We start from the raw sequence: 23,970 nt of genomic DNA on the forward strand, positions 1-23,970 counted from the left end.
TAAGACATAGTGGGGAGAAGAAAACACAGCTTTGTGGGGAAGGTGATGCATCTAAAGCCTGAGAGACTTGGGTGCAACAGCAAGCACTTGGGAATTTAGAACTTTACTCATTATTGCTGATACTGAAACTTAATGTGAGGGTTGAAGAAGGTTCTTGCCATGCCAAGCCATTGAGCAGTAAGAGAGTCACTTATGACGTTGAAAACCGTGGATTGCTGTGTGTTTGTTAGGTTGGGGTTTTCAGGTATATTCAGCTGCAGTCCATGTGTTCATGTGAAAAAGGCCAAAAGTGGGCATTTCAAATTACCTCCTTTGTATTATTTTTAATATGCTTTTACAAGAAAATGTATTTAATTCATGATCACTGATTTCCAAATCATAGTCAAGGTTCTTTAAATCTTATAAGGTATTTTTTGGAAGACTTTCAAAGGTAACTGAGATCAGGTAGTTTAATGACTCTACGTGAGCCTGCGGCTTTATCAAGAACATTTTATTACCCCTTTACACTAAAAATATTAACATGTTTCTACAGTCCAGGTAGGAGAAGTGTTAGCTGTGTGTTTAGTCTTTGCTTTTCTGGATTTCTAAGTACTAAGAGAGTCTGGCTGCCTCCTGGTATGTGGCTCGGGCTGCAGTGTGAGCCTGGAGCACGAGAGGGCAGCGTTTGCCTGTGGAATGTGTGGTTCCAGGTGAAACCCCACTGCTGCAGTTCCTGATGCCTGCTCTTTGTGCTTCTCTTTCAGCTCTGATCAAACTCATTTCTTGGGCCCTTTTGCCAGCTCTTGGACAGTTGCTTTCTTTCCAGTAGTTATCAAGCAGAAGTAACCTGTGAAAGTTATTAAGTTGAATGTGTGTGAATGTTTAAAGGACTATGGCACCTAGTGCCAGTCTGATTACCTGTTTGCAGCAGAAGCAGAATCACAGAATTGTTAGGGTTGGAAGGGACCTCTGGAGATCATCCCTGTGCCCAGGCAGGGTCACCCAGAGCAGGTGGCACAGGAACGTGCCCAGGTGGGTTTGGAATGTCTCCAGGCAGGGAGATTCCACACCTTCCCTGGGCAGCTGTATAAAGAAGTTCCTCCTCATGTTGAAATGGAACTTCTTATGTTTTAGTTCATGGCCATTGCTCCTTGTCCCATCATTGGGAGCCCTTGAGAAGAGTCTGGCACCATCCTCTTGGCACCCCTTTGAGATATTTTGTATGCGTTAGTGAGATCTCCTCCAGACTAACCAGACCCAGCTCACACAATCTCTCCTTGAAAGAGAGATGCTCCAGACCCCTCATCATCTTTGTGGCATCCACTGGACTCTGTCCAGGAGCTCCTTGTCTTTCTTGTACTGTCCATTGGAAAGAAAATGTTAGTAAAAGGTACTGAGGGCAAGGCCAAGAAGGGAGATAGGTTTGGAGACATACTCCAACATAAGGAGTGTGAGAGAAACTGTAACCTGCTCTGTGTCCTGCAGAGGAAGCTGATGGAGAAATGCAGGAGGAAGGGACTTAGAGCCTGTTTAGCAATAGGTATATATGAATATCTATTATTCACTAATGTGTATATAATATAAATGTCATAGGGATGGAATAGAGAAGGAACACTGGGCATGGGGAAGGAACACTGGGATTTGAATATGTGGAAGGCAGTAGGAAAGTAAAACTCAAAATTACTGCATTGAGAGAGATTTTTACCTGTTCTCACATCAGTGTTCTTCAGAAATGTGTTTTTATATAAATAGCTACAGCCAACAGTGCTATACATCCTTTAAAAGAATTTTTCCTTTTTAAGAAAAGATAGCACCAATGAGGTAGTCTTTTACTACATATCAAACTTGCTTAAGCAGTGAGGATGAATTATTTAAAAGAATGAAAAAAAGGAGTAAAAAGCAGAATCACAAGTATTATTTGGAGAGATTAATTTTTGGCTATTTAATGATATATTTTCCCCAGTTCTGTGAGTTAGAGTGGTGGAAATTACTAAAACCTGTTATGGATTGGCAAGCCTACCAAAAACAGTAACAAGAATCTGCTTGTATTTCTTGGCCTAATTATTTGTGAGCAGTTTTCTTGAGGCTACACTCTAGGCAGTGTATAATGGGGGAAAGGGTGTTGCCCAAGTCACTGCTATAAATTATTTTCATCTGATAAACTTGTCAAGAACTTCTGCATCTGCCAAAAATACTGTCCGGGGAAAAAAATAACCCAAATTGGAATTTAAATTCCAAATTACTGAAAGTTGGATGGACAGGAATAGGTGCAATATTGTTTTTGGGAGCAGTGAGAGTTTTCCACACCAGAAATATCTTGGTGTGTTGGAACAAAAAGGGACTCCCAGGTCCCCCCTCTTCCTCAGGGGACTGTAGAAGTGAGCACCAGCCAGAGATGAGCTCCTGCCCCACATGCTGCGATTTCAGCCTCATCTTTCTGCTCCAGAAAGGTTTTGGGGTTTGAAACAGACTTCAGGAAATAAACCAGGAGAACCTGAGGAGATATTTGTGTAGAGACATTGCATTTTCTGGTGGAATTGCTGTATATTGCTGTTGTTGACAAATGTTGTTTTTTTGGGCTTGTTAAATGATATTTTCCCATAAAGACGTTTGTGAAATTTTCAAGCATCTGCACATGCACCTGTTTGTCCTGCTAAACAAGTAGCTTCATAAGCAATATGCAGTGAAGTTGTAACTCATTGTTACAACTGATTGTAACTTGATCAGTTTGGAAAAGGGTCTTGACAAAGGAAATCTACTGGATTTTATTTTTCTATTAGAGCTTGAGAGAGATTTTTAAATATATTTTATTAAAGAAGTGGATGTGGAAATACAGACTCATTAGAAATGTAGTTACATGTCAAAAAGTTGGTAGATTTGACAGCCCAAAGTTTGAAATTTAGTTCATGCTGATGAATGAAATATGGAAAAAAGAATGAAGGAGATTTTCTAGTTCTAGCTTTTCTAGTTTTCTAGTGTTTGCTTGCATTTATTACTTATGCTTTGTAAAGAGCATGTCTGAAATACTTGATTAAATATTGTTTTTAAGAATTGTCAGTGTGCTTGCATAAATACATGTATAGGTTATAATAATTTAGAGTATAGATTTGTAGTGTAAAACATCTTCATACTATATCTATATATGAAAATTTCTAGGTTGGTCTCAAAGAAATATCCTGTCACTCAGTAAGGAAATAGTACTGCAAGGTGCAAGTGCACCCAGAAATCTGGGTAGTGACCTGTAAATTCAAATCCAGTTTTACTGTGCACCAGCTTTCCATGGAAAAGTGAGATTGCATAATTTACTCTACATGACTTCTCAGAACTGAGGCTTGCCAGTAATTTCCTATCCTGTGTTCTGTCCCACTTTTGTTTAACAGTAAAAAAAGGCAAAATTATTACTACTCATCCCCTTGACATTTGTTTCAGAACAAAGGGACAGGGATTTCACAATTTCTGATGAGGGCCCATGGATATACTGCTTTCTGGATTTCAGGTTCCCTTTTCCTAATTTTTTTTTTTTTTAATGAACATCTGAGTGTCATATTTGTGTAGAATTGTAGTCCAAATATCCAAGAAAGCTAATATAGAGAATGTCCTGTGGTAACTAGTGCTTTTCATCCCTTACATAAACCAAACTTTTTTAAAAAGCAGAGGCATGTGGGCCAGATAACCAAACAGTCTTTCAGAGGGCTTCTGGAGCTACAAAAGATGGTGGGAATCATGTGCTTTCCCTTCTGTAAAATAGAAACTGAGGTGGTAACATGCATGGAGATATTGCATGGTGATATGGTATTTATCTTGGAACTTCCACAGGCCCTGTAGCTTTTGGCAAGAAAAAGTATCATCTTTATCTTGAGTAAACTGCTGTTATAATTCAAGCACGTGTTATTCAAACATCCATGGATTCTTCATGTGGCTGAAGATGTAGTAGGACGTGTTAAGGATTTTCATTTTCTAAATTGATTTTTATTTTTCTTATTAGGTCATCCTTGGCAAGTACACCTGGCTTTCTTATGAAGATGTATACATTAAAGCTGTTAATTTTGGAAATGGCTTAGCAGTCTTGGGTCAGCAGCCAAAGACTAACATTGCTATCTTCTGTGAGACCAGAGCTGAGTGGATGATTGCAGCCCAGGCCTGCTTTATGTGCAACTACCAGCGTGAGTACCTGTCTTCCCTGAAGCTTTTATGGCTTTTGATCTCCCAGTCTGAAAACAAAATGCTTTCTTGCTTCACTTTATCTAGATTTTATATAGAACATTAAACTTCCAAATTAAAAAATACTGCATGAGGTAGAAACTGTGTACTTTGTAGCCTTTTGCTTTAGTGGATAGAGAAACCTGTATCTGTTGGCAGATGGGGAGAATGGTTTTGGTAAGTATAGTTTGCTCATTGAATTTATGAGAGGTTTACTTTCTTTTCATCTCAAATCAGTACAGATTCCCAAGTTTCTGAAAACAAACAAAAATCACACATGAATTCATTGACTCAGTTTCAGGAGTTGACGTCAAACCTTCATCTGTGCCTGCATTTTTTGTTTTATCTGGATATTTTGTCAGTTCTTCAATTTTGGCTTTGGTTAGGCCTATTTTTCTTGCTCAGGAATGTACTGAGTGCTGGTCTCAGTGTGCTGTTGTTTAAATTACTGTTTCATCATTGCTCCTTAATGTGTCCTTCACTTAAGTAATCCCAGCCTGGCTGGGTTCTGTGGTGCTGTTGGGGGGACACACCTGGTCCCTCAGCACATGCCAGAAACTGCTGTTCCTCAGAGGCTTTTCCCTCCTGTGCCACATTAACCCTCCTTCAGTAGGAGGTGGGCCCTAAAAGCCAGATGTGCAGAAATTCCTGATTTCCTACCTAGATACACTAAAGATGTCTATCAATTATACTGTTTTTCAGATTTTGGAGTCTAATAAGATATATATTTAAATGGTCCCTCTTTGCTCTGAGCATGAGTCTGTTTCAGTTTGAGAAGCAATATATCAATGAGTATGTAGCAATTTTTCATTTACATAGGTTTTTACTCATGTCTCTGGTTATTTTGCATGCACCTTTTGCTGTGTTGGTCCCTCAGTGTTAAGGATGGACTTGGTGACAAGGTGCTCTGCTCTGGCCCTTAACATTTCAAAGTCAGCCTGCTTGCCTTGTGTGAAGCTGGCTCTGTGGACAAGGAGAGAGTGGGTGTTGTGTACTGGGACTGTAGCAATGCCTTTGACATGGCTTCCTGTAGTACCTGTACAGCCAAACTGCTCAGATAAAGATGGGCAAGATGGACCACTGGCTGCAAGGATTGTAAGCCATAGCACAGAGTTACTTGCCAGCCTTCAGTGATTGACAGTGACTCCAAAGCTGCTTAATTTCTTCATTGAAGGCCTGGATGATGGGTCAGAGTGCAAACACAGGAGGTCCCAGCTGGTGGCATGTTGGGGGCAGCAGCCAGTACACTCAAGAGTGGAGCTGCTGTGCAGAGGAGCCTGTCAGCTGGAAAAGTGGGTTGTCTGGAACCTCATGGAGTTCAGTAGAGGCACTTAAAATTTCCTCTGTGTGTGCTGGAATGCACCTCATGCACCAGTATGGGCTGGGGGACAGCTGGACAGCAGCTCTGCAGGAAAGGACCTGAGGGTTCTGGTGGGCCATGAGTCAGCCAGGATGTTGCAGCACCTTCTTGCAGTGCAGGCCAGCAGCATCCTGCATGCTGGTAGCAGGAATGTAGGAGGTAGGTCCAGGAAATGATCCTTCTCCTCCTTTTGGACACTGGTAGAACATCTGGACTACTGTGTCTGCACTGGGACTTCCTATTAGGAAAAGATGCTGACATCCTGGAGCAAGGCCAGTGAAGGGCTGCCAAGATGCTGGAGGGGCTGGAGAACGTGACATCTGAGGAGAGGCTGACACAGAGGGGTCTGTTCAGCGTTAAGATGAGTGAGCTCAGACCTTGTTGCTGTCTGACACTACCCAGTGGGAGCGTGCAGAGGAGATGGAGCTGGGCTGTGCTCACAGAGGTGTGCTTGATACCACTGCAGCTCACAGTCACAAGTTCAATGGCAGGAAAATGTGATTAGATATTAGGGCAAGCACCTTCATTGTGGGGGTGATTGGGTATCAGAACTGGAACAAAGAACAAAAGTTGTGAAATATTCATCCTTGGAGATTTGTAAAACCCAGACTGGCCATGGCTCTGAGCTCTGGTACAATGGATGGTGTGTGCAGGTAATCTTTCCAGGTGTCTTTCTGCCTAAGTTGGTGATCGTTTGGTTGGTTCTTCAGTGAGTAAATACTGCTGGCTTGCCTACCAGAGCAGAGGACTGCACAGACTATTCTCAGATAAGATTCTTGTGCTGCTTTTAAGCCACATGTCTCTGTGCCAGTTCCCTTTTATCACTTTTGCGATCTGTCAGATTCCTAATGGCTATCCTGGGAATAAAATGCAAAAGCTTGTATCATTTTTTTTCCTTTGGAACTGAAGCACATTTACAAATCCTAGGGAGATTTATAATTTGGGGGGGGGGGGAAATCTGAGCTGGGGGCTGGACGCTGTGAGCAGAATGGTATGTGTGTGTTTTTGGGTTTGTGGGATTAGTGCTTTAAATCCCCTTAACTGCGACGTGCCTCAGCACACACTCTGACGTGGTGTTCAGCATCTGAGCTGTGTCATCTTCTGTGAACTTGGCTGACTTGTGCTGGCAGATAAAGAGAGAGCTGTGCAGTGTTCATGGGCAGCTTGCAGGGCAGATTGGGAGGTTCAGATGATGTTGAAGCAGTAGTAGTGGCAAGATGTTGCTAAATGGCTTATGTTAGCATTTTTCAGTGTGCAGGCTTGATACCAGCTAACTGCTGTGGGGGTGTTGGGACATTCTTTCCAAATGTGAAATGTGTTCAGTCTGATGGAATGGGCCCAGAACAGATGTTAACAGAGCAGATTCATCTGCTTTGTACATAATGTTGGAGAGAATGCCTTTTGCACTGCAGAATGTTTTTATGGATTACGTGCACAAGCAAGTGATTTTATAGTTAGAAATACTTGCTTGATTTTAAATGTGACTTTTTCTGAAGTTCTCTAAGTTTTGTATTTGCAGCAGATGGAATGGGATTTTTAGTTCAGGAACAGAAGAAGTAGTACTAACATGAAAACAGATTTTCTTCCTAAGTACCTCTTCATGTGTGTGAACAGCTCTTCACCAGGGTAGGCAGATACAACACAGGAGTGCATAGTGAAATGGTGGAGAAGGAGAGGATATGCTTGAGCAGAAGTGGTTTTGTTAGAATTAAATTTGACTGAAGCCTTTAAAGGGGCATTTTGCTTTTTATTCTTGATGTACAATGGATGCTGAAATACTCAGTTTAACATTCCAGTTACTTTGAAATAAATTGCAAAAGTTCTATTTGTTTCTTTAGAGTAATATTTTGTCTTTTTATATGAGCTGGCAAATTTAGTTTTTTTTTTTGTCAAGCCTTTGGTCAGTTAACTCACTTGTACTATTGCATATATAAAGGTGAATACTAAAGGTGAATAATAATCCCTTCTCAGTATGTTTTCAGGAGAATGAGGAGAAAAAAAAAATCATAAAAACTTTCAGATTGCCTGAAAAAGTTTTAGGTGCCGGTGTGGAGAAGGGAGAATTTCAGAGAGTCATTGCTCAGTTTTGCTCTTTCCATGACATCAGTGCCCCATCATATAACTGGTGTCTCTCTGGCTCTGTGGTGTAGCTCTGAGTGTCGTGACGTGCTTTTTGCAGATGAGTAGCTGAGTATCTCCGTGGTTATTCCCGAGATGGTGCTTTGCCTTCCGGGCGGTGCTGTCAGCTCGGTTCTGCTCCTTGGCTCGGGGCAGCTGAATTTCTGCTGCCTGTTTATATAACAGGGGTCACTGCAGCGAGGAGAGAGAGCTCGTGGGAACGAGGAGAGGCACTCTTCTGGACTTTGCTCCCACCAAATTAAAGAAAACACAGTGCATGTGCATTTGCCCTGCAACAGTTCTGAACTATGATGGACTGTTTTAACAAGAAAAAAAATAAGTAGAGGTCAACTATTTACTTTTCTGTGTAACAAAACTGGTTTTGAGTTTGTTTTGGGTTAGTAACTCCTTGGATTTAAATATTAAAATAAAAAACTTAAATACAACAGAACTTTATTTGATTTTAATTTTTAATCTTTGCTGCAGTGATTACAGTCCTGATGTAATCTAGTGGGTTGTCTTACTTTCGTAATTACGTTCTTTAAATATTCAGCTACATGCAGACTAAAAAGCAGAAGATATTCAGATAGATACCTGAGGTGACAAAACTCCCAGCAAGGATGTTGTGATTGTGTTGATTGATCTCAGAGCCTTTTTGAGATGTCTGTTTAGTGTTCTCCTTGGAAAATAGAATTTATTTGTTTTTTTGAGAGCAATACTTCAATTTTTAGCTGCCATTTTCTTCCCTAGTCTCTTCTTGTCTCTTCTCATTCAGTTTCATTGAAAACAGCAGGAAATTAAATATTATTTTAAATGTTTTAATATGAAATCATTGTTTAACACACTCATTAATGAGCTGACCTTACAAACAGGAAACAATTTTTCTTATAGTCAATTTTCTAAGTATTTTCTTTCTTGCTATTCGGTATGATTCTCATTATGTGAGTTCAGGGTCTAATGACTGTGATGATTAAACCTTTATTACATTATTTTAAATAGATGTCAGAAGAGGATAGTCTCAGACTCATTCCTGAGTGTGAGAATTCTCTGCTGATGACATGTACTGCCATGCTGTAATCATTTGTTATTAGCAGTCAGTTGTGAAAGGTTAGTAACAGAGTATGTAGATTCTGGAAAGGGAAGTCACATGAATGAAAGCTGTTTCTTTCCTATGTGCAAGAGGAATGTTACACAGTGATTAAACTGAGAACATTTGCCTACTTTTCAGATGGTAAAAGCAATGAAAGTATGAGAGTAGATCCAGGAGAATTGCATAAGGTGATGTGGTTTTGAGGCCTTTAATTAGACCTTGGAAAAGAGTAAATGGTCACATAGAGAATGGTTGTTCATTATTCCTTCTGGGAGTAACTGAAAATCACACTGTATTGAAATTCAGATGTTAAGAGCCTTTTTAAATACAAAACTGTCCCATCTTTGAGTTGACAAATATTTTTACTGTGTTGCCTAAGTTGGAATAGATTAATCTCAGTTCTTTTTTGCAGACTATACTTGAAAATTAAACCCACTTCCACTGTTTTGTGTTCCAGTTGTTACTCTCTACGCCACGCTGGGAGGCCCAGCAATAGTTCATGGGCTGAATGAAACAGAGGTGACCACCATCATTACTAGTAAAGAATTGATGCAAACAAAATTGAAGGTCAGAGAACTGTTCTTTGTCTATCTCTTTCCAGTGTGTCTGTTCACCATTGCTAAATAGCCTGGTTCCATTGTACAGAACAATGATTTATTGCCTTTCCATAAGGCAGACGCTTTTGGGAGAAGATTTATGTATCTGTCTTCATGTACAGAAAGTGGTAGTTTGTTTTCAGTGGGGTTTAGGCTGCTCAGTGACTGGAGAGTGAGCAATTTGCAGTATTGCAGAGCTGGAGTGCTGCCTGGAAAAAACACCTTTACAAGAAACTGCTGTGGCTTCTGGGTGGATTTAGTGCCTATAAATGTAACAATGGGAAGAGCAGAAGAATGTATAAAGAGCTAACTGTGATCATGCTCCTGGCTCATTGTCAGATGTTTTCCCAGCACAGAATGGTTTTTATGTCTAAAGATGGGTGTTTAAAGAGTTAGAGCTGTTTTTCCATGCAGAGGGAGAAAAAGCTCACTAAACATTACAATAGTCAAAGAACTTCTTTGACTTACTGACCCTGATAAAATACCCGAGTGGAACAACTAATCTGCACGAGTTTCATCATTATGTGGTTTGGGGAAACTGGACCTTTCAGATAAGGCAATTGTTTTAATGAAAAACTCTGCTGTTGTGGAATTTTGAATGAGAATTTCCCAAACTTTAAAAAGAAGTTACTACCATGACAGTATCAATGCCACGCACATTTATTTCAGCTTGCAGTAAGAGAATGTATTTGCCCTGCTATAGGTGATGATTTTCTCTTCTGCCAGAAGAACACTGATAAATGTCTTAGATCTCATTTTTTGCTTGAAATGTTTAACTAGTAATTTTCAATATTTTTGCTAGCTGTTGCTTTTTTTAAATAACATAATTACCAAGGAGCAATCTAAGAATTATTGTGAGCTCAGTATTACCAGTTTCTCTTAGTGTTCTATGGGAAGGGAAAGCCAATTATGTTTACAAATTATTGCAGTCTTGTTTTTGGGGTTTTCATGAAATAAAATGCAATTCAGTAAATGGTTGTGGAAATTTTTGGCCTTATAATTGGAAAGATTCAAGCTTTGCAGCTCTTTGAGCGTGGCAGGTTTTATATTAGTGCTTTAAAAAAGTATGCAGTAGATAGCATGAGGATTTTTGTTCTTGGTTGTGTTTTTTTGTTTTTTTTTTTTTTTTTTTTTTTGTTTTTACTTCTTGGCATAGAGCTAGTTTTTAATTTCTGAACCCATTTTTCATTTCCACAGGAAATTGTTTCTCAAGTTCCACTGCTGCGACACATAATTACAGTGGATGGCAAACCCACAACATGGTCAGAGTTCCCCAAGGGTGTCATTGTTCACACGATGGCATCTGTGCAAGCCATGGGGGCCAAGGCAGACACTGGTAGGTTCTGCCTGTTCTCTTTGGGTGCCCTGATTTGACCCTGTTGAGTAAACTTGAAGAAACTGCAGAGTTTCAAAAGTATGGAGGTTTAACCTTTTCTTCTCTTCTTTTCCTTTAAATAAAATCAGTGTGATTTTTGTTTTGTTGTTGTTGTGAATGGTTGGATTTTGGGGTGTAAGTTTGTTTTGTTGTTTTTCAACAGTAAAAACTGACTTCATAATCAAGTGTCACAGACTGAAGAATAGTTTTTAGGATAAGCAATTAATTCAGGATAGCAACTTAGAAAGCGTTCTTATGAGCAGATGTATTAAAACCATGTTATTCTGGGCACAGAAGGAAAATCATAGTGTATTTTATAACAAAAGAAATCAGTAATTTGTTACCATTAAGTTCTGTAAAAATCACAGCAAAATGTAAAATAGTAATTTGAATCTGATAGAACTTGGTCACTTATTACATTTCTGAAAGCATCAATGAATGTAAACTCATTGAAATTTATTTCTGCTCAATGTAATATTTTTAGAACTATAATTCAGAATTATATAAACTTACTTTAATTGTAATCTTAAGACATTTTTATTCTTGGCTCTGAAGAGCTGCCTGTCCTAGTATTGTAAGATTTCAATATATTCAGCAGTTGCTTTCTTTTGTTCTTATCCTTTGTTTTCAGAATCTCTTAACTACTGCAGGCAAAGGAATGTTGGGTTGTATTTTAGGAGCTGGGGGGATGTTCAATCCATCTGATTCTTATGTTCAGGGGAATGGCAGATTTGCTCCAAACATCATGGCCTCCAAATTTCTTTAGAAGATGCTTTTCCTTATTTGATATACCAGTTTTACGTAGTACTAAAATAGTTTCATACAACACCAGCAGAAAAATTTTGCCTGTAATTCATTAGCTCCCTGAAATTTGTTAATCCATGTGCTAAGAATGTGTTGAGTCTTTCTTCTGTCTTTAAATATCATGTATTCTGCACTACAATAAAGTAACGTTATCTTTGTCAAATTAACCATTCATAAATTGTGACATGCTATCATGAATTGTTTATAGTCAAGCATGTCCAATTAATATTAAGTAGATAAGCTATTGCTTATGTTTTTTTTCCTCTGTGGTGTTCATTGTACAGGATAGGCAGGATTCAGTGAGTGGAAAATGATTAAATACTTCTCATTCAGTGAGTGCACTGTGCCACATGCACTGTGTGTGATGCATTTTCCTCTGACTGAGCACAGTAGTCTTTGTATTTTCTTGCTCTCAGCACAAGTATCTAAAAAGCACTTTAATCCAATTAAAGCTGTTGAACTTCTTTTAAATATTTATGGAGATTGGACCTCAGGTTGGCTCAGCAGTGCTTTGCTGCAGGTGTTGCAATGGAGGCAGTGTGTTGTTCCCTGCCAGGGAGCATGTGAGGCAGGAGCTGGGCACAGAGGGATGGAGCCAGGGCAGTGAACCTTCCCAAGGCAGGGATGCTCAGTGCTGCTTTGGGCAAGACAAAGCTCTGCCTCTTTTTCTCTCCACAGCAGGAGTAGGGGAAAAATAATAGGAAAACTTGTTGTGGTAGATAAGGACAATCAGGCCAAGTATTGCTCAGCTAATGCAAAGTTCCTACTCTTTGTGAAGGCACTTAAGCTTGACCCCAATCTTTTTAAACAAAAGCAGAACATAATAGCAGGAGTCCCGTGGTGCTGCATTGCAGTGACTGCTGAAATGTGTCAGTGTGTCAGGTCTCCCAGCCTGAGAGGCTCTCCACACATCCTATTTTTTTAACAACTTGCAGGAAACAAGCAGCCATCCAGGCCTGTGCCCTCGGATATCGCAGTGATCATGTACACAAGTGGATCCACAGGAATTCCCAAAGGAGTTATGATCTCCCATTGCAACCTAATTGCTGGGATAACTGGAATGGCTGAGAGGATCCCAAATCTGGGGTGCGTACCTACCATTACTTACCAGCAAACGAAGAAACCATGCAGTTGTGTTTGATTTTAGATTAATTGCTGTAAAATATGAACTGTTTTATATTGCTGTGGCTGTGACACATCATGCTATGCACTGACATCTGAGCATCTTCCAGCACTGCACTTAATGACATCTACTCTTTGTTCTCTCCTCTTTGGTATGTGAGCAAGACCAGGACACAAAACCCTGTGAGGCCACCTTGCACTAGAGTGGTTGAAAGCCTCCCTAAGCAGTGCTTCCCTTGGTTAATGTTTAAATTCTGTGGCTTCTTTCTGTTTGGTGCAGTTTTTAATCTCATCCTCTGAGTTGCCTTTGCAACTATAACATGTGATTAATTATCTTGGGATGACTAACCAGAGTAACCATCACCCTTTTTTCGCCCTTAAACCTACAGTATGTAGTATGCAACTCTTGAAACAAAACCCATGTGATTTGAAAATGCTCTCAAGCTCAAAGGCATTTTCTACTTTCTCCATTTCTGCAGTAAACTTTGCATGAATTGTGCTTAATGCTGCATCTGAGGACTGTAGTGATACAGCATAAACCTATCTTTTAAAATTTCTTTGCAGGGAAAAAGACATTTACATTGGGTACCTGCCCCTTGCCCATGTTCTGGAACTGAGTGCTGAGCTTGTGTGTCTGTCTCACGGGTGCCGCATCGGTTACTCTTCCCCTCAGACACTGGCTGACCAGGTATGTTGTCCTTTTGTTAAAAAAAAAAAAAAAATTAAAAAAAAAAAAATTAAAAAATTTACTTACATCTGATCTTTGTAATTTTTCTTTAAAAATAGTACAAATTTTGTTTCTGATGTTAAAGATCTTGAATGTGTCTGCTAGTAAACTTGTTCTTCACTTTAGTCTTCTAAAATAAAGAAAGGAAGCAAAGGGGATGTTACTACACTTAAGCCAACTCTAATGGCAGCTGTTCCGGTAAGTAATTGAAGGATGAATAATTTTTAAAACCTTTTTTAAAATATAATTTATAATTAAATTTTTAGCAACATAATTAATACCATGACCATTTAAATAGAAAAGGTAGAATCTTTGATGTTATGCTGCCTTAAAATAATAATTTTAGTACTTAATTGTATGTTGGGGATAAAAGTCATGATATGAGTATCAAACTTGTTCAAAGTTAGTATAGCAATAGAGATTAGATTCTCATTTTAATTAGTCATTTCATGTTTGTTACAGTGAAAGAGTGGAATAAAGAGGGTTGGCAGGAGGCAGCTGGGGGTTAACTGCTGCTCCTGCCCAGGTTTTGCTTTCCTCCTTTCCATTAACATCTTGCTGTCTTTTAGCAAGGGAAGAGGAAGGAACCTGGGAGTGAGTTGTCACCTGAAGCTCACTTGCACTTCTAGATTGTGTTTTCTTTTTGCTGTACTGAATTCAGGATTTCTGTTTCTTTGAGTTAAAGTTTGTCTTTTTATGTAATTAGGAAATTATGGATCGAATCTACAAAAACGTCATGAATAAAGTGAATGAAATGACCAGTTTCCAGAGGAATCTGTTTATATTGGCCTACAACTACAAAATGGAACAGATTTCCAAAGGTTACACTACCCCACTCTGTGACAGGTAATGTTAACTTACCACAGGAACAGTGTCTGGGTTTTTTTGTGCTTTTCTTCGTTTTAATGCTGACAGTTTGAACATGAACAAATCCGTACTTGAGTGTAAATTGAAACAACTCAGAAGTTTGTGTGATAGATATAAATGCTCACTGATATAATTTAAGTGAGTGCTGTTTAACTTGAAACTGATTGAAAAATTGCATTTATTACATTTTATTCAGGAATTTAATAATAGGTTTATACACTTTTTGGGTATGATGAGAAGCTTGCTCCTGCAGAAAACTGTAGACTCCACATTTTCACAGAAGGGAGCATTAGTATATCTGTAATTGGAAAGAACTCACAGAATCATTGAGTCCAACTCTGGGCTTCCTGAGAGTAAAGGATAATGTTTTTGCAAAATTTATACAACTTAAAGTGTTTTTAGGAGAAAATCATGCAGCTTTACATGCAGCCTATCTTCAAACTAGAACATGGAAACAATCTTAGAAATCTGTGCCTGTATTTCTGAACACTTCAATGTGCTCCTTCGGGGTTTTACTAGGATGTCATAAAGTGCATTTGAAGACAGTGGAAACTTCCAGTTTGGATCCAAGACTAAGTGCTCTCTTGGTTTGTTTTTAAGCACCAAAAAGTCCTTTTCCCTTTGGGTTTCAGCCTTATCTTCCGCAAGGTGCGGCTGCTGCTGGGCGGGAAGATCCGCGTGCTGCTGTGCGGGGGCGCGCCGCTGTCGGCGGCCACGCAGCGCTTCATGAACATCTGCTTCTGCTGCCCCGTGGGGCAGGGCTACGGCCTCACCGAGTCTGCTGGGGCTGGCACCATCACTGAAGGTGGGTGGGGGCCGTGGTGTCCCTCTGGTGGGGCCACCCCGTCCCTCTGGTGGGGCCACTCCGTGCCTCTGGCACCGCACCCGCTCTCAGCCCTGCCCGCTCCTTTGCTGGGGCCACCAAACATCATCAATCAGGGGAATCCTAGAGTCAGGTGGTCCCAAAAATGTATAAAACAGTGGCAGTGCTGATTTGAATGCCTTGTGCTAAAGCAGGTGACCTGTGTGTGAAATGAATGTTTTCATTTGTGGTACAGCAACCCATTCTAGCATGAGTGGGATCTTGCCAGTGTTGTACTTATCAATGAACTGAATAATTTTTGTCAGCTTTTGTTGGGTGTATTGAGATGTCAGAAATTAAAATCTTCCTGCACCAGACTTTAATTTCATGTAACAGAACCTAATGGTTCCAGTTCCCCTTTAGCAACTGAGTTAATACAGCCATCTGCACTCTTGGTGGGTTAAGAATTTTATCTGTGTTCTCTACTCTAAATCCGTTGGGTTTTCTTGGAAGGTTTGGTTCTGTGAATTAAAGTTCAAAAATAAATAGCAGTTAATTTCCACTAAGGATGCATGACAACAAAATTTTTTTTTCTAATCAGCTTTGGTTTTTCTATTTCTGAAAATGCACTTGTTTAAATTCTAGTTTGGGACTACACTACAGGAAGAGTGGGAGCACCTTTGGTCTGTTGTGAAATCAAGTTAATGAACTGGGAAGAAGGTGAGAATTCCTGCTTAAGATTAAATTGTGTTTGTTAGAACTGTTTTTCTATTGGACTTTCCTCAGTAGCAGTAAATTAGAAGACTGTTTCTTGGCTGGTTTGTATTTTAAATGCTACTTTTGCCTATAAAAGTTTGCTCCTGGAGAGAAGAAAGGTAAAATAAATTCCTCAGTAGTTTCAAAAGAGGGAAATATCCAGACAGAAGCTATCAATGCAAGTGGCATTTTGACAAGGTAGTATGCACAATACCTTCAGTTGCCATCAAGAAATTATATTTAAATAATCTTCATAATATTATTCTTAAAGTAAATTAGAAATTGGCATGTAGAATAGAAGCTTAATGGATACTTTATAAAATACACATAGTAAATTTTGAAATGCATCTGGGTATTTCCTTTCGTTGTAGGCTTTTTTTTTTGTACTGTTGAGTAGAAATACATAATACTTAAATGTGTTTTGGACTAATGCAAAAACTTACGGATTTTTTTCTAAACTATGAGGCAGAATTATTTGATTTTATTTGAGCCTGTGTGAAATTGATAAAGTACATTACTTAATACTGCCAGAAGGATGGCACAAACTTTTGTCTTGGAATATGTTTTCATTCTCATAAACTTAATAAAACTCCTCATCCTTTTAGGTGGGTATTACAACACTGATAAACCATATCCTAGAGGTGAGATCCTTATTGGAGGGCAGAATGTGACTGTGGGCTACTACAAAAATGAAGCACGAACCAAAAAAGATTTCACTGTTGATGAGAATGGACAGAGGTGGCTTCATACTGGAGACATTGGAGAGTTTCATCATGATGGATGTCTAAAAATCATTGGTGAGTTAATAAATTCAGGTGAACGTGTGTCTGTATAGATATTCATACACACACACATTTTTCAGGGCTGTGAAATACAGTTGTGAAAAAAAAATCTCTATATCTTGCCCTGCAATCTAAAGCCTTCCCATGTATCCCAGTAAAGTTCTGATATGTTAATGTAAACTTGTTTGTGTGTTTTAGAAGCTGTTATTTGGTTCATTTTGAAACAATCTTAACACTGACTCCCTAAATTAGTGAGACTGGGTCGTAATTGAAGAGTTAAATATAAGCTAATTGAGTAGATAAGCTGCCTTATGTTGTGTAATTTTATATGGTTTTGTACAATAACCTCAAGTAATTTGGGCGTAATTTTTGGTTCTTATTGTTGTTTTTCAAGTAATAGGTGAGCAGTTGCTTTTTAAATATGAATTTAGCCTGAAATGAATAACATGTCACCAAATGATACATATCCTGCCCTGTGGGTCTGGGCCAGACAGACAAAATATGTTCTCCTGGCTAGCAGTAGCTTTTGCATAGTCCTGTGTGTTTTCCATGCACATGATGGTGCTGTCATATAGGAAATGCTGTTCTGAAGGCAGAGAATGCATGGAATTGTAATGTCCCTCCTTTTGTTGGGAAAGACTGAAAAAATGCAGTCTGAAAACCTGACATTAAAGGTTTCTGGTACATTGACCAAACATGAGTCAGTTTGGATATTTAAATATTCATTTCAGAAAAAATTAAAATCAATGCTTAGAAGTTTTCTGTTCTGTAATTAACACTTAATTCCTTTAATTCCTTTCTTCCTCGGTAGATCGCAAGAAGGACCTTGTAAAACTGCAGGCAGGAGAATATGTTTCTCTTGGCAAAGTAGAAGCAGCTCTGAAGAATCTCCCACTGGTGGATAATATTTGTGCATATGCAAGCAGGTAAGAGCAGCTGTTAATTTGTTACTGCTCTGTTCTTTGTCCTCTTGAAGCCATAAGCAAAATTTTTTGCCACTTAATGTGTAGAATGTCTTTAATCAGTTAAAAAAAGGATTTTGCTTACAATAGAATGGAATAACTCTCTATCAAAACTAAAAGATCTGAATACATTTTTATTTTTCCTTTCTCATCTGTTTTCATCATTTATCAGAAAATACCAATGATGAGTCTTACATTCCCCCTTCCCTAATCTGAAAAGCTGCTGAGCTCGACTGCATTAATTACAGGCATCACTCAAGCACTTTGGAGATTGTTACCTTTAGAATCCCTAGGACACCTTGTTCCTTGCTGTGTTTAGTTGTGATTTGTCCTTCAGAGGAAGTGCTGTGGTACTTCAGAGGCATGTGGGGGAAAAACCACCAATGGCCCAATAGCTGGCTTGTGGATTAAGGTTACTTTTCTTTACTCCTGCTGTACACCACCTTGAAGCTTAAGAAAAAACACACTCTAAACACTGTGAAAACACACATTAATGACAATCAAATATTATTTCTCTTTGCTTTGTACATGTACTAATAAATGAGATGATAAGGGCTCAAACATACCTTAAGTTTCTATTTCTAGAGTTTCTTAGCCCTTACACATATCAATATACTTCAGGTGGTCTTTGTTTCCTGTTGATACTTGACGTTGATATTTGGGAAGTTATTTTGGAGCTTCTGAATGATCAGAAATTTTCTGATTCCCAGTATAGCCCAAAAAACCCCACTTTACTTTGAAAGAAGCCAGGATAAGCATACCAGAGAATTGCTCAGTAGTAATAAATAACACAATTCACTTTTGGTTTGTTCACCTGGGAGGGGGTTTGTGTAGTCGTTCTGTAACTGCAGTTTTGACTGTTTTGGAACAGTAGGCTGGCATTGGCCTGCCACTGCTGAGAAAATTTCCATTCTATTAAGCTTTATTTGTGGTTTGGACTCACTGAGTTAGTCTCATGTTTGCTCACTTTGACAGCCTGAAGCACCCTCTGTAATCTGTGGAGAAAGAGAACTTCCTACATGTAATTTCTTCTCTTCCAGGATTGCATTTCACTATTGGACTTGTTCTACCAAATTTTTGTGTTAATTTTGCCATGTCAGTATAACACTGGAAGCTAAAATGCACTTGCCAGCCAGACAATTGACTCTGATAGGCCATTCCTTAAAAACAGGAAAACCTATGAACAATTTTTAAAGGTAGTTTGCAAACAAGAGTCCAGACCAAGGACAAACAAGACAAGATGTTCCAGATTGGTTTTTCTGTTGCTGCTCTACTTTTTCTTAATACTGTTATGTGTGTGATGTGGCCTGAGTAGCCATGTAATACAGTCCCTGAATGATTGTCCATATGCACATTTCATTGTGGGCATGTGCTCACCTCAGCAGTCTGAGCTCAGAGAGGTTTTGTAACAGTACTTGTGACATTTCTTAGATCCTGTCTCTCCTTATACTTTGCCTGGGTGATCTCATGTGCAGGAGGAGTCCTTTATTTGTAGCTGTTCTGTCTCCCAAATGCAAAAGGACAAGGAGGGCAGACTTACAAACAGGTTAAATATGTGGTTTGACCTTAGATTTTAGGGTGCAAAGCTCCTCTTAACATGGTAGTAGGGAATCAGAATTGTTTGCATGATCTTGCTACTTCAAAAAGCTCTGTTGACTTCAGACAAAATGAATGAGATAAGGAATAAAAACATTTGCTTAAAGGAATAGTGATTAGAGCTCTGTCAGGGGGGACTCCTTCTGCTTTATCAATACTTCACCCATCCAAGACACATGAAGTGGGTTTCAAGCATCACCTCAGGAAAACAAGTAGCTCAGTTACGTGAGGAATGAGCAAACATGGCAAAAAACCTGAGGGAGTCCTCAGTAATCTCAAGGAGGTAAGGAGCAGACTTCACAGAATAGAAACAGTGGTATCTGTGTGCAGTGCCACTAAATGTTTCTGACCATAGGTCTGAGAGCCAGACATGGGTAGAATCGGAAGCACAGCAAGGGAGTGAGGCTGCCTAGTGTAGGACAGACATTCTGGCAAAATCTTTCATCATGGAAGAGATGACTAAGGAGGTCTTGAAGACCAGAGTCTGAAAATTTCCAGTGAAAATCACTTCCAAGACAAAGGTTCCAAGTACAAAACATCGGTGAGAGGGAAGATGGACCTTCAGGATACCTCTCAAGACAAAACATTGCCCTAACATTTAAACTGCACAAGTGAAGATTTAATTCTGTGGCACAGAATGAAAAACTACATGTACCAGGAACTGTGAACTGCAAGGTGTTCTTTCCAAGGAAAAAACAGCTGGATGAACCTGTTTGTCCAGAACAAGTACACTTCTACGCAAGGGGCTGAATTTTAGATGAACAGAAAGCTTGATGCTTACCCAACTGATTACTTCTATATGCTGCTTATCCCTGGAGACACTGGTGATATTGCTGGACATGATCCTGAGCATGTCAGAAGACTACAGGAGCCAGAGATGAAATTGTCAGAATCCTTTGAGTTCCAGGTGCCTTCACACAAAATACCTACACAGTAGGGAGCAAATTTACAAGGGTTCAGTACAGAGTACAGCATGAGTGTGCACAGGGAAAAATGGGATAGAGGCCAAGGCAGAAGGTGAGGTGCAAGCAGTAGAGATAGTGAGGCTAATCTGAAATCAACCTGTAATACATTGTCAGGAAGAGAAAAATGAGAATGGTTTTGAGTTGTCAGGCAAAGCTTGTGATGATGCTGCCAGGGAAGTCTGTGTTTGTAATGGACTCTGGTGCAGTCTTCTCAACTCCTGTCAGATGCCCATTGTGATTCATACCAGTAACAAAGGAGAAAATTGGAATGTGCTGTAACCAAAAGCATATTTAGAGGTAGTATCTTAAAATTATCTTGTTGAGGGATATAGTTACAGTAATCTGCATGCTAAGGTTAAGTTTCCATGTTTTGTATTAATGATCTGTCTGGTAAGAGTTGAAAAGATTTAATAAATCTGTAGATAGTTAAGATGGAAGGGAACCAAAGCCACAATGGAGGATAGGATGAGAATTCAGAGCAAGCTTGGCTAGATGGAGATTTGCTTGAAAATAGCATTAATTTTAAAGAGAGGAGTTGTATATTATACTGACAGCTAAATAAACTGCAGAAGTTAAGGGTGAGAGCCACCAGTTGGTAGCAATTCTGTAGGAGCTGACATGAATCCACAGGTGCCATGCTTTTATAAGAAGGTAAAGGCCTACAAAATGTACAATGATTTCTTTGCTCTAACAAGGATTAAAGGGTCTGAGTTCTACATGTAGCACATCTGAAGAGATTGACCTCATGAAAAGAGTCCATGGCAATGTCTGGGCAGAGACATACAATGGCATTAATTAGGAGGAAAGGACAGTGCTGATATGTCTAAATACATCTAAGAAAGGAAGCAAGACTAAGAAGGTGACAAGGAAAATCTGTGAATGAATAAATATCTTCTGTGGAAAAGAGAGGGACATCTGACTATTCTGAGGTAAACTGCACAGAGGAAGAGTTGGGAGTTGCCATCAGCAGCAGCTTCTCCATGCTATGATGAAGCATTGGCATTAGTGCTTGCTGATGTTTAAGAAAGATGTAGACAAACATCTGTTAGATGTATCTGACCCTGCTTCAGGGCAGGTGAATTGATCAAGGAGCCCTTCTGAGATCACTTTCAACTCTGGCTCTGTGATCTGCATTGTTAGAATGTGTTGAGCTGTTGTGTGAGGTTCTATGCATGTTTTACCCAAACTTTACACTACGTGAAAATCTCTGAGCACCTGTTTCAGAGTAAATTGTGCTTTAGGGCCCAAAGACTTTGAGATCACATCTTCCTATGTTCTGGGCATGTCAGGAGCAGACAAACAGTGCCAACAGTAGAGTGAGTGTATGGACAATCACTTGAAAGAGAAAGAGAAGTCACTTCCCTTACAGAAGCAGGCATCCTTTGAGATGTGTTGTGCATATGCTCATTCCACAACTGCTCTCCAACCCCTCTTCACTGCAGTCCTCTGCTCCTCTACAGTAACTGGATTCTGCAGTTGAGGAATCTGAGGTAGGGAAGCCGCACACCAGTCTCCATTCCGGCTGCAAAGCATGAGGAGAGGCAGGGCGCAGTGACATCGTGTGGGTACTGCTTCCCAAAGCTTTGGGCATGAGACACAGTGGAATATGCATATGGACAGCACACCTTGAAGCAATCCAGTTTACTGTAAGGTAAGTAGCTTCTCTTTCTACTCGTCTTTAAGCAAGCAGAGGTAACTCATGTACAATTTCAGGAAGATTATCAGGTGAACAAAAGCCAGCTGTTAGGAGCAATCTCTGTATGAAGTGTAAACCCCTCAACTTGAAATGTTATTTTTGAACGATTGTTTGTTTTGCAAAATTCATACTAAAGTACATTGTGCTTCTCAGTTTCCATTCTTATGTCATTGGATTTGTTGTGCCAAATCAAAAGGAGCTCGCAGAACTAGCCCGAAAAAAAGGATTTAAAGGAACCTGGGAAGAGATCTGTAACAGTCCTGAGATGGAAAAAGAGGTTCTGAAGGTGCTGGCTGAAGCTGCCATGGCAGGTGAGTGGCTGGGTAGATGGCATCAATCTTGTGGACTGCAATGTCTGTGAAATAGATAAGCATAGGCCCTGAAAATATTGAGTGTGTATATTTCATTGAACCTGTATGAAGTGAGATTTTCATACAAAAACCTCCAACAACAAAACATGAGTTGGGTCAGTCCTTTTGTTTCATGCAGCTTATTTTACTGTGGCCAATAGCTGATGAAAGGATATGAAAACAAGGAAGCTTTACAAGTACAGTTCTCTGTATATATGTGTTTTTGTGTGGTCTTTAAGTGTCTTGTAATGACTTGTTGGCCTTGCTGCTGGTCTAAAACCAGTGTGGGTCAATTACAGATCCATAATCATAATATGCATTAGGTATCAGACAGTCTCACATGCTACATACCAGTGCAGAGTTGAAATAAACCCATGGTGACAGGGGCTCTCCTGGCTTCCACTTGCATCTGAAGGATTTCCAAAACCTAACAGCATCTTTGTAGTTAGTAATTTTCAGAAGCCTTTCCTTCCATTAACTCTTCCAGCCACATTTGAAAATTACTCAGATATTCTTATCAGTGTCTGTAGTATCTGGTGGTGAGTTTGTAGCTGGCCTGTTTGTGTGAAGAAATGCTTTGTTTGTCCCAGGCCTTCCACCTGCCAGCTCAGGCTGACTCTGCTGAGCTCTGCTCTGGGAGGGGCAGTGGGCAGTCCCAGTGGTGGTTGTGATTCTGTCAGTGCAGATTATTCTTCCCCTCAGTATCTTTCTCATGCTGATTGGCCATAGTCAGGCAGAATGAAGCAGTGGCACGGGAATATTTTGTAATAATTTCTGCCTTACTTTTGCTTTTGGCCATTTCTGGGCACTGAGCTTTTTTCATAATACTGTCATTTATGGGCACAGAATGACTTTTTAAAATGATCATCAGGGGTGTAAAATTTTCTATACTGATTTGTTGACGCTTTCCTGCAGTGGATGTTTGCTGCTGTTTTGCAGTTGCTCAGTGTCACAATGTCCTTCTTTGCCTTCTTTGCCTTTTGTCCTCATCCTTTCTACCCTAGATAACCTACATGCTTCCAGCAATTTCTGCTTGTTAATATTCATCTCTTCTCTCTATTGCTTGTGAATATATTAAACTCTGATGAGGTATTTGCCAGCTTCCATCCCAGGAGCATCTTCCTGCCATGAGTGCAGTCTCAACACTGCAGCTGCTGTTTCCTTGCCCCAGCTCTCTAGTCTGGTTTTCTTCCCTGTATGGAGCATGTGGCAAAGTCATTCTCAGAAGCTGCTGTGATGGAAATGCTTTCATTTTTTGTGCAATGCTGTTCTAAAGAGAATCAAATACTAAAAATTAATGAAAGGTAGTATTTGATTCAATTATTTTGATGTTATTTTATATTTGGTTTTGGTTTTCACTTTGGTATCACAGGCTTTACTTTTAAATACTATGGGTTTTAGTGATAAATTGCAAAAATCTCCAAAAAACCAGATCTAGTAATCTAATGCCAAAGGGAGAAAAAGGGACAGGAAAATCTAAAAATGGTAGGTTGCACATGATGAATATACATTTGTGTATATTTTTGAAATTCAACTTGAGAAGAGGATTTTTTTATTATTGGTATCTGTTGACTACTTTTCTTTGTTACTTGTTTTTCTTTTCTCACATCTGAAACCACAGCAGAAATTGTTGCAAATTATAGTGTTTTGTGCTGAAAGTATAACGTGGAGAGGGCACTGTTCTCTTTCTATACAGGGAAGAGCTCCCATATGAACATAATGCCCTTCATCAGTTTAGAGCTACCAGGAAAAAACAAACTTGCCCATTTTTTCTAAGCTAGATAGTATGGATTTTAAGGTTTTCACTCCAGATGATGAGTACC

The 23,970-nt window shown here is 39.5% G+C and overlaps 1 protein-coding gene across 5 annotated transcripts in view; it reads left to right on the forward strand.

The window, feature by feature from the left end:
* The window catches only part of ACSL3 (acyl-CoA synthetase long chain family member 3), a 50,857-nt gene that overhangs the window by 22,455 nt on the left and 4,432 nt on the right, over positions 1-23,970 (forward strand). For 2 of the 5 annotated variants that reach the window (XM_056498865.1, XM_056498866.1), the window contains 12 exons: positions 3,965-4,142; positions 9,205-9,314; positions 10,541-10,679; positions 12,458-12,608; positions 13,209-13,332; positions 13,498-13,569; positions 14,078-14,217; positions 14,871-15,043; positions 15,686-15,760; positions 16,402-16,593; positions 17,390-17,504; positions 21,951-22,108. In XM_056498865.1, the coding sequence (XP_056354840.1) occupies positions 3,965-4,142; positions 9,205-9,314; positions 10,541-10,679; positions 12,458-12,608; positions 13,209-13,332; positions 13,498-13,569; positions 14,078-14,217; positions 14,871-15,043; positions 15,686-15,760; positions 16,402-16,593; positions 17,390-17,504; positions 21,951-22,108 (1,627 nt within the window). Of the gene's footprint in view, positions 1-3,964; positions 4,143-9,204; positions 9,315-10,540; positions 10,680-12,457; positions 12,609-13,208; positions 13,333-13,497; positions 13,570-14,077; positions 14,218-14,870; positions 15,044-15,685; positions 15,761-16,401; positions 16,594-17,389; positions 17,505-21,561; positions 21,753-21,950; positions 22,109-23,970 lie in introns of those variants that run through there. The other 3 variants (XM_056498867.1, XM_056498868.1, XR_008841191.1) reach the window with 2 other exon arrangements.

This window comes from Oenanthe melanoleuca, chromosome 9 (genome assembly GCF_029582105.1).
Source record: "Oenanthe melanoleuca isolate GR-GAL-2019-014 chromosome 9, OMel1.0, whole genome shotgun sequence".
Lineage (NCBI taxonomy): Eukaryota > Metazoa > Chordata > Aves > Passeriformes > Muscicapidae > Oenanthe > Oenanthe melanoleuca.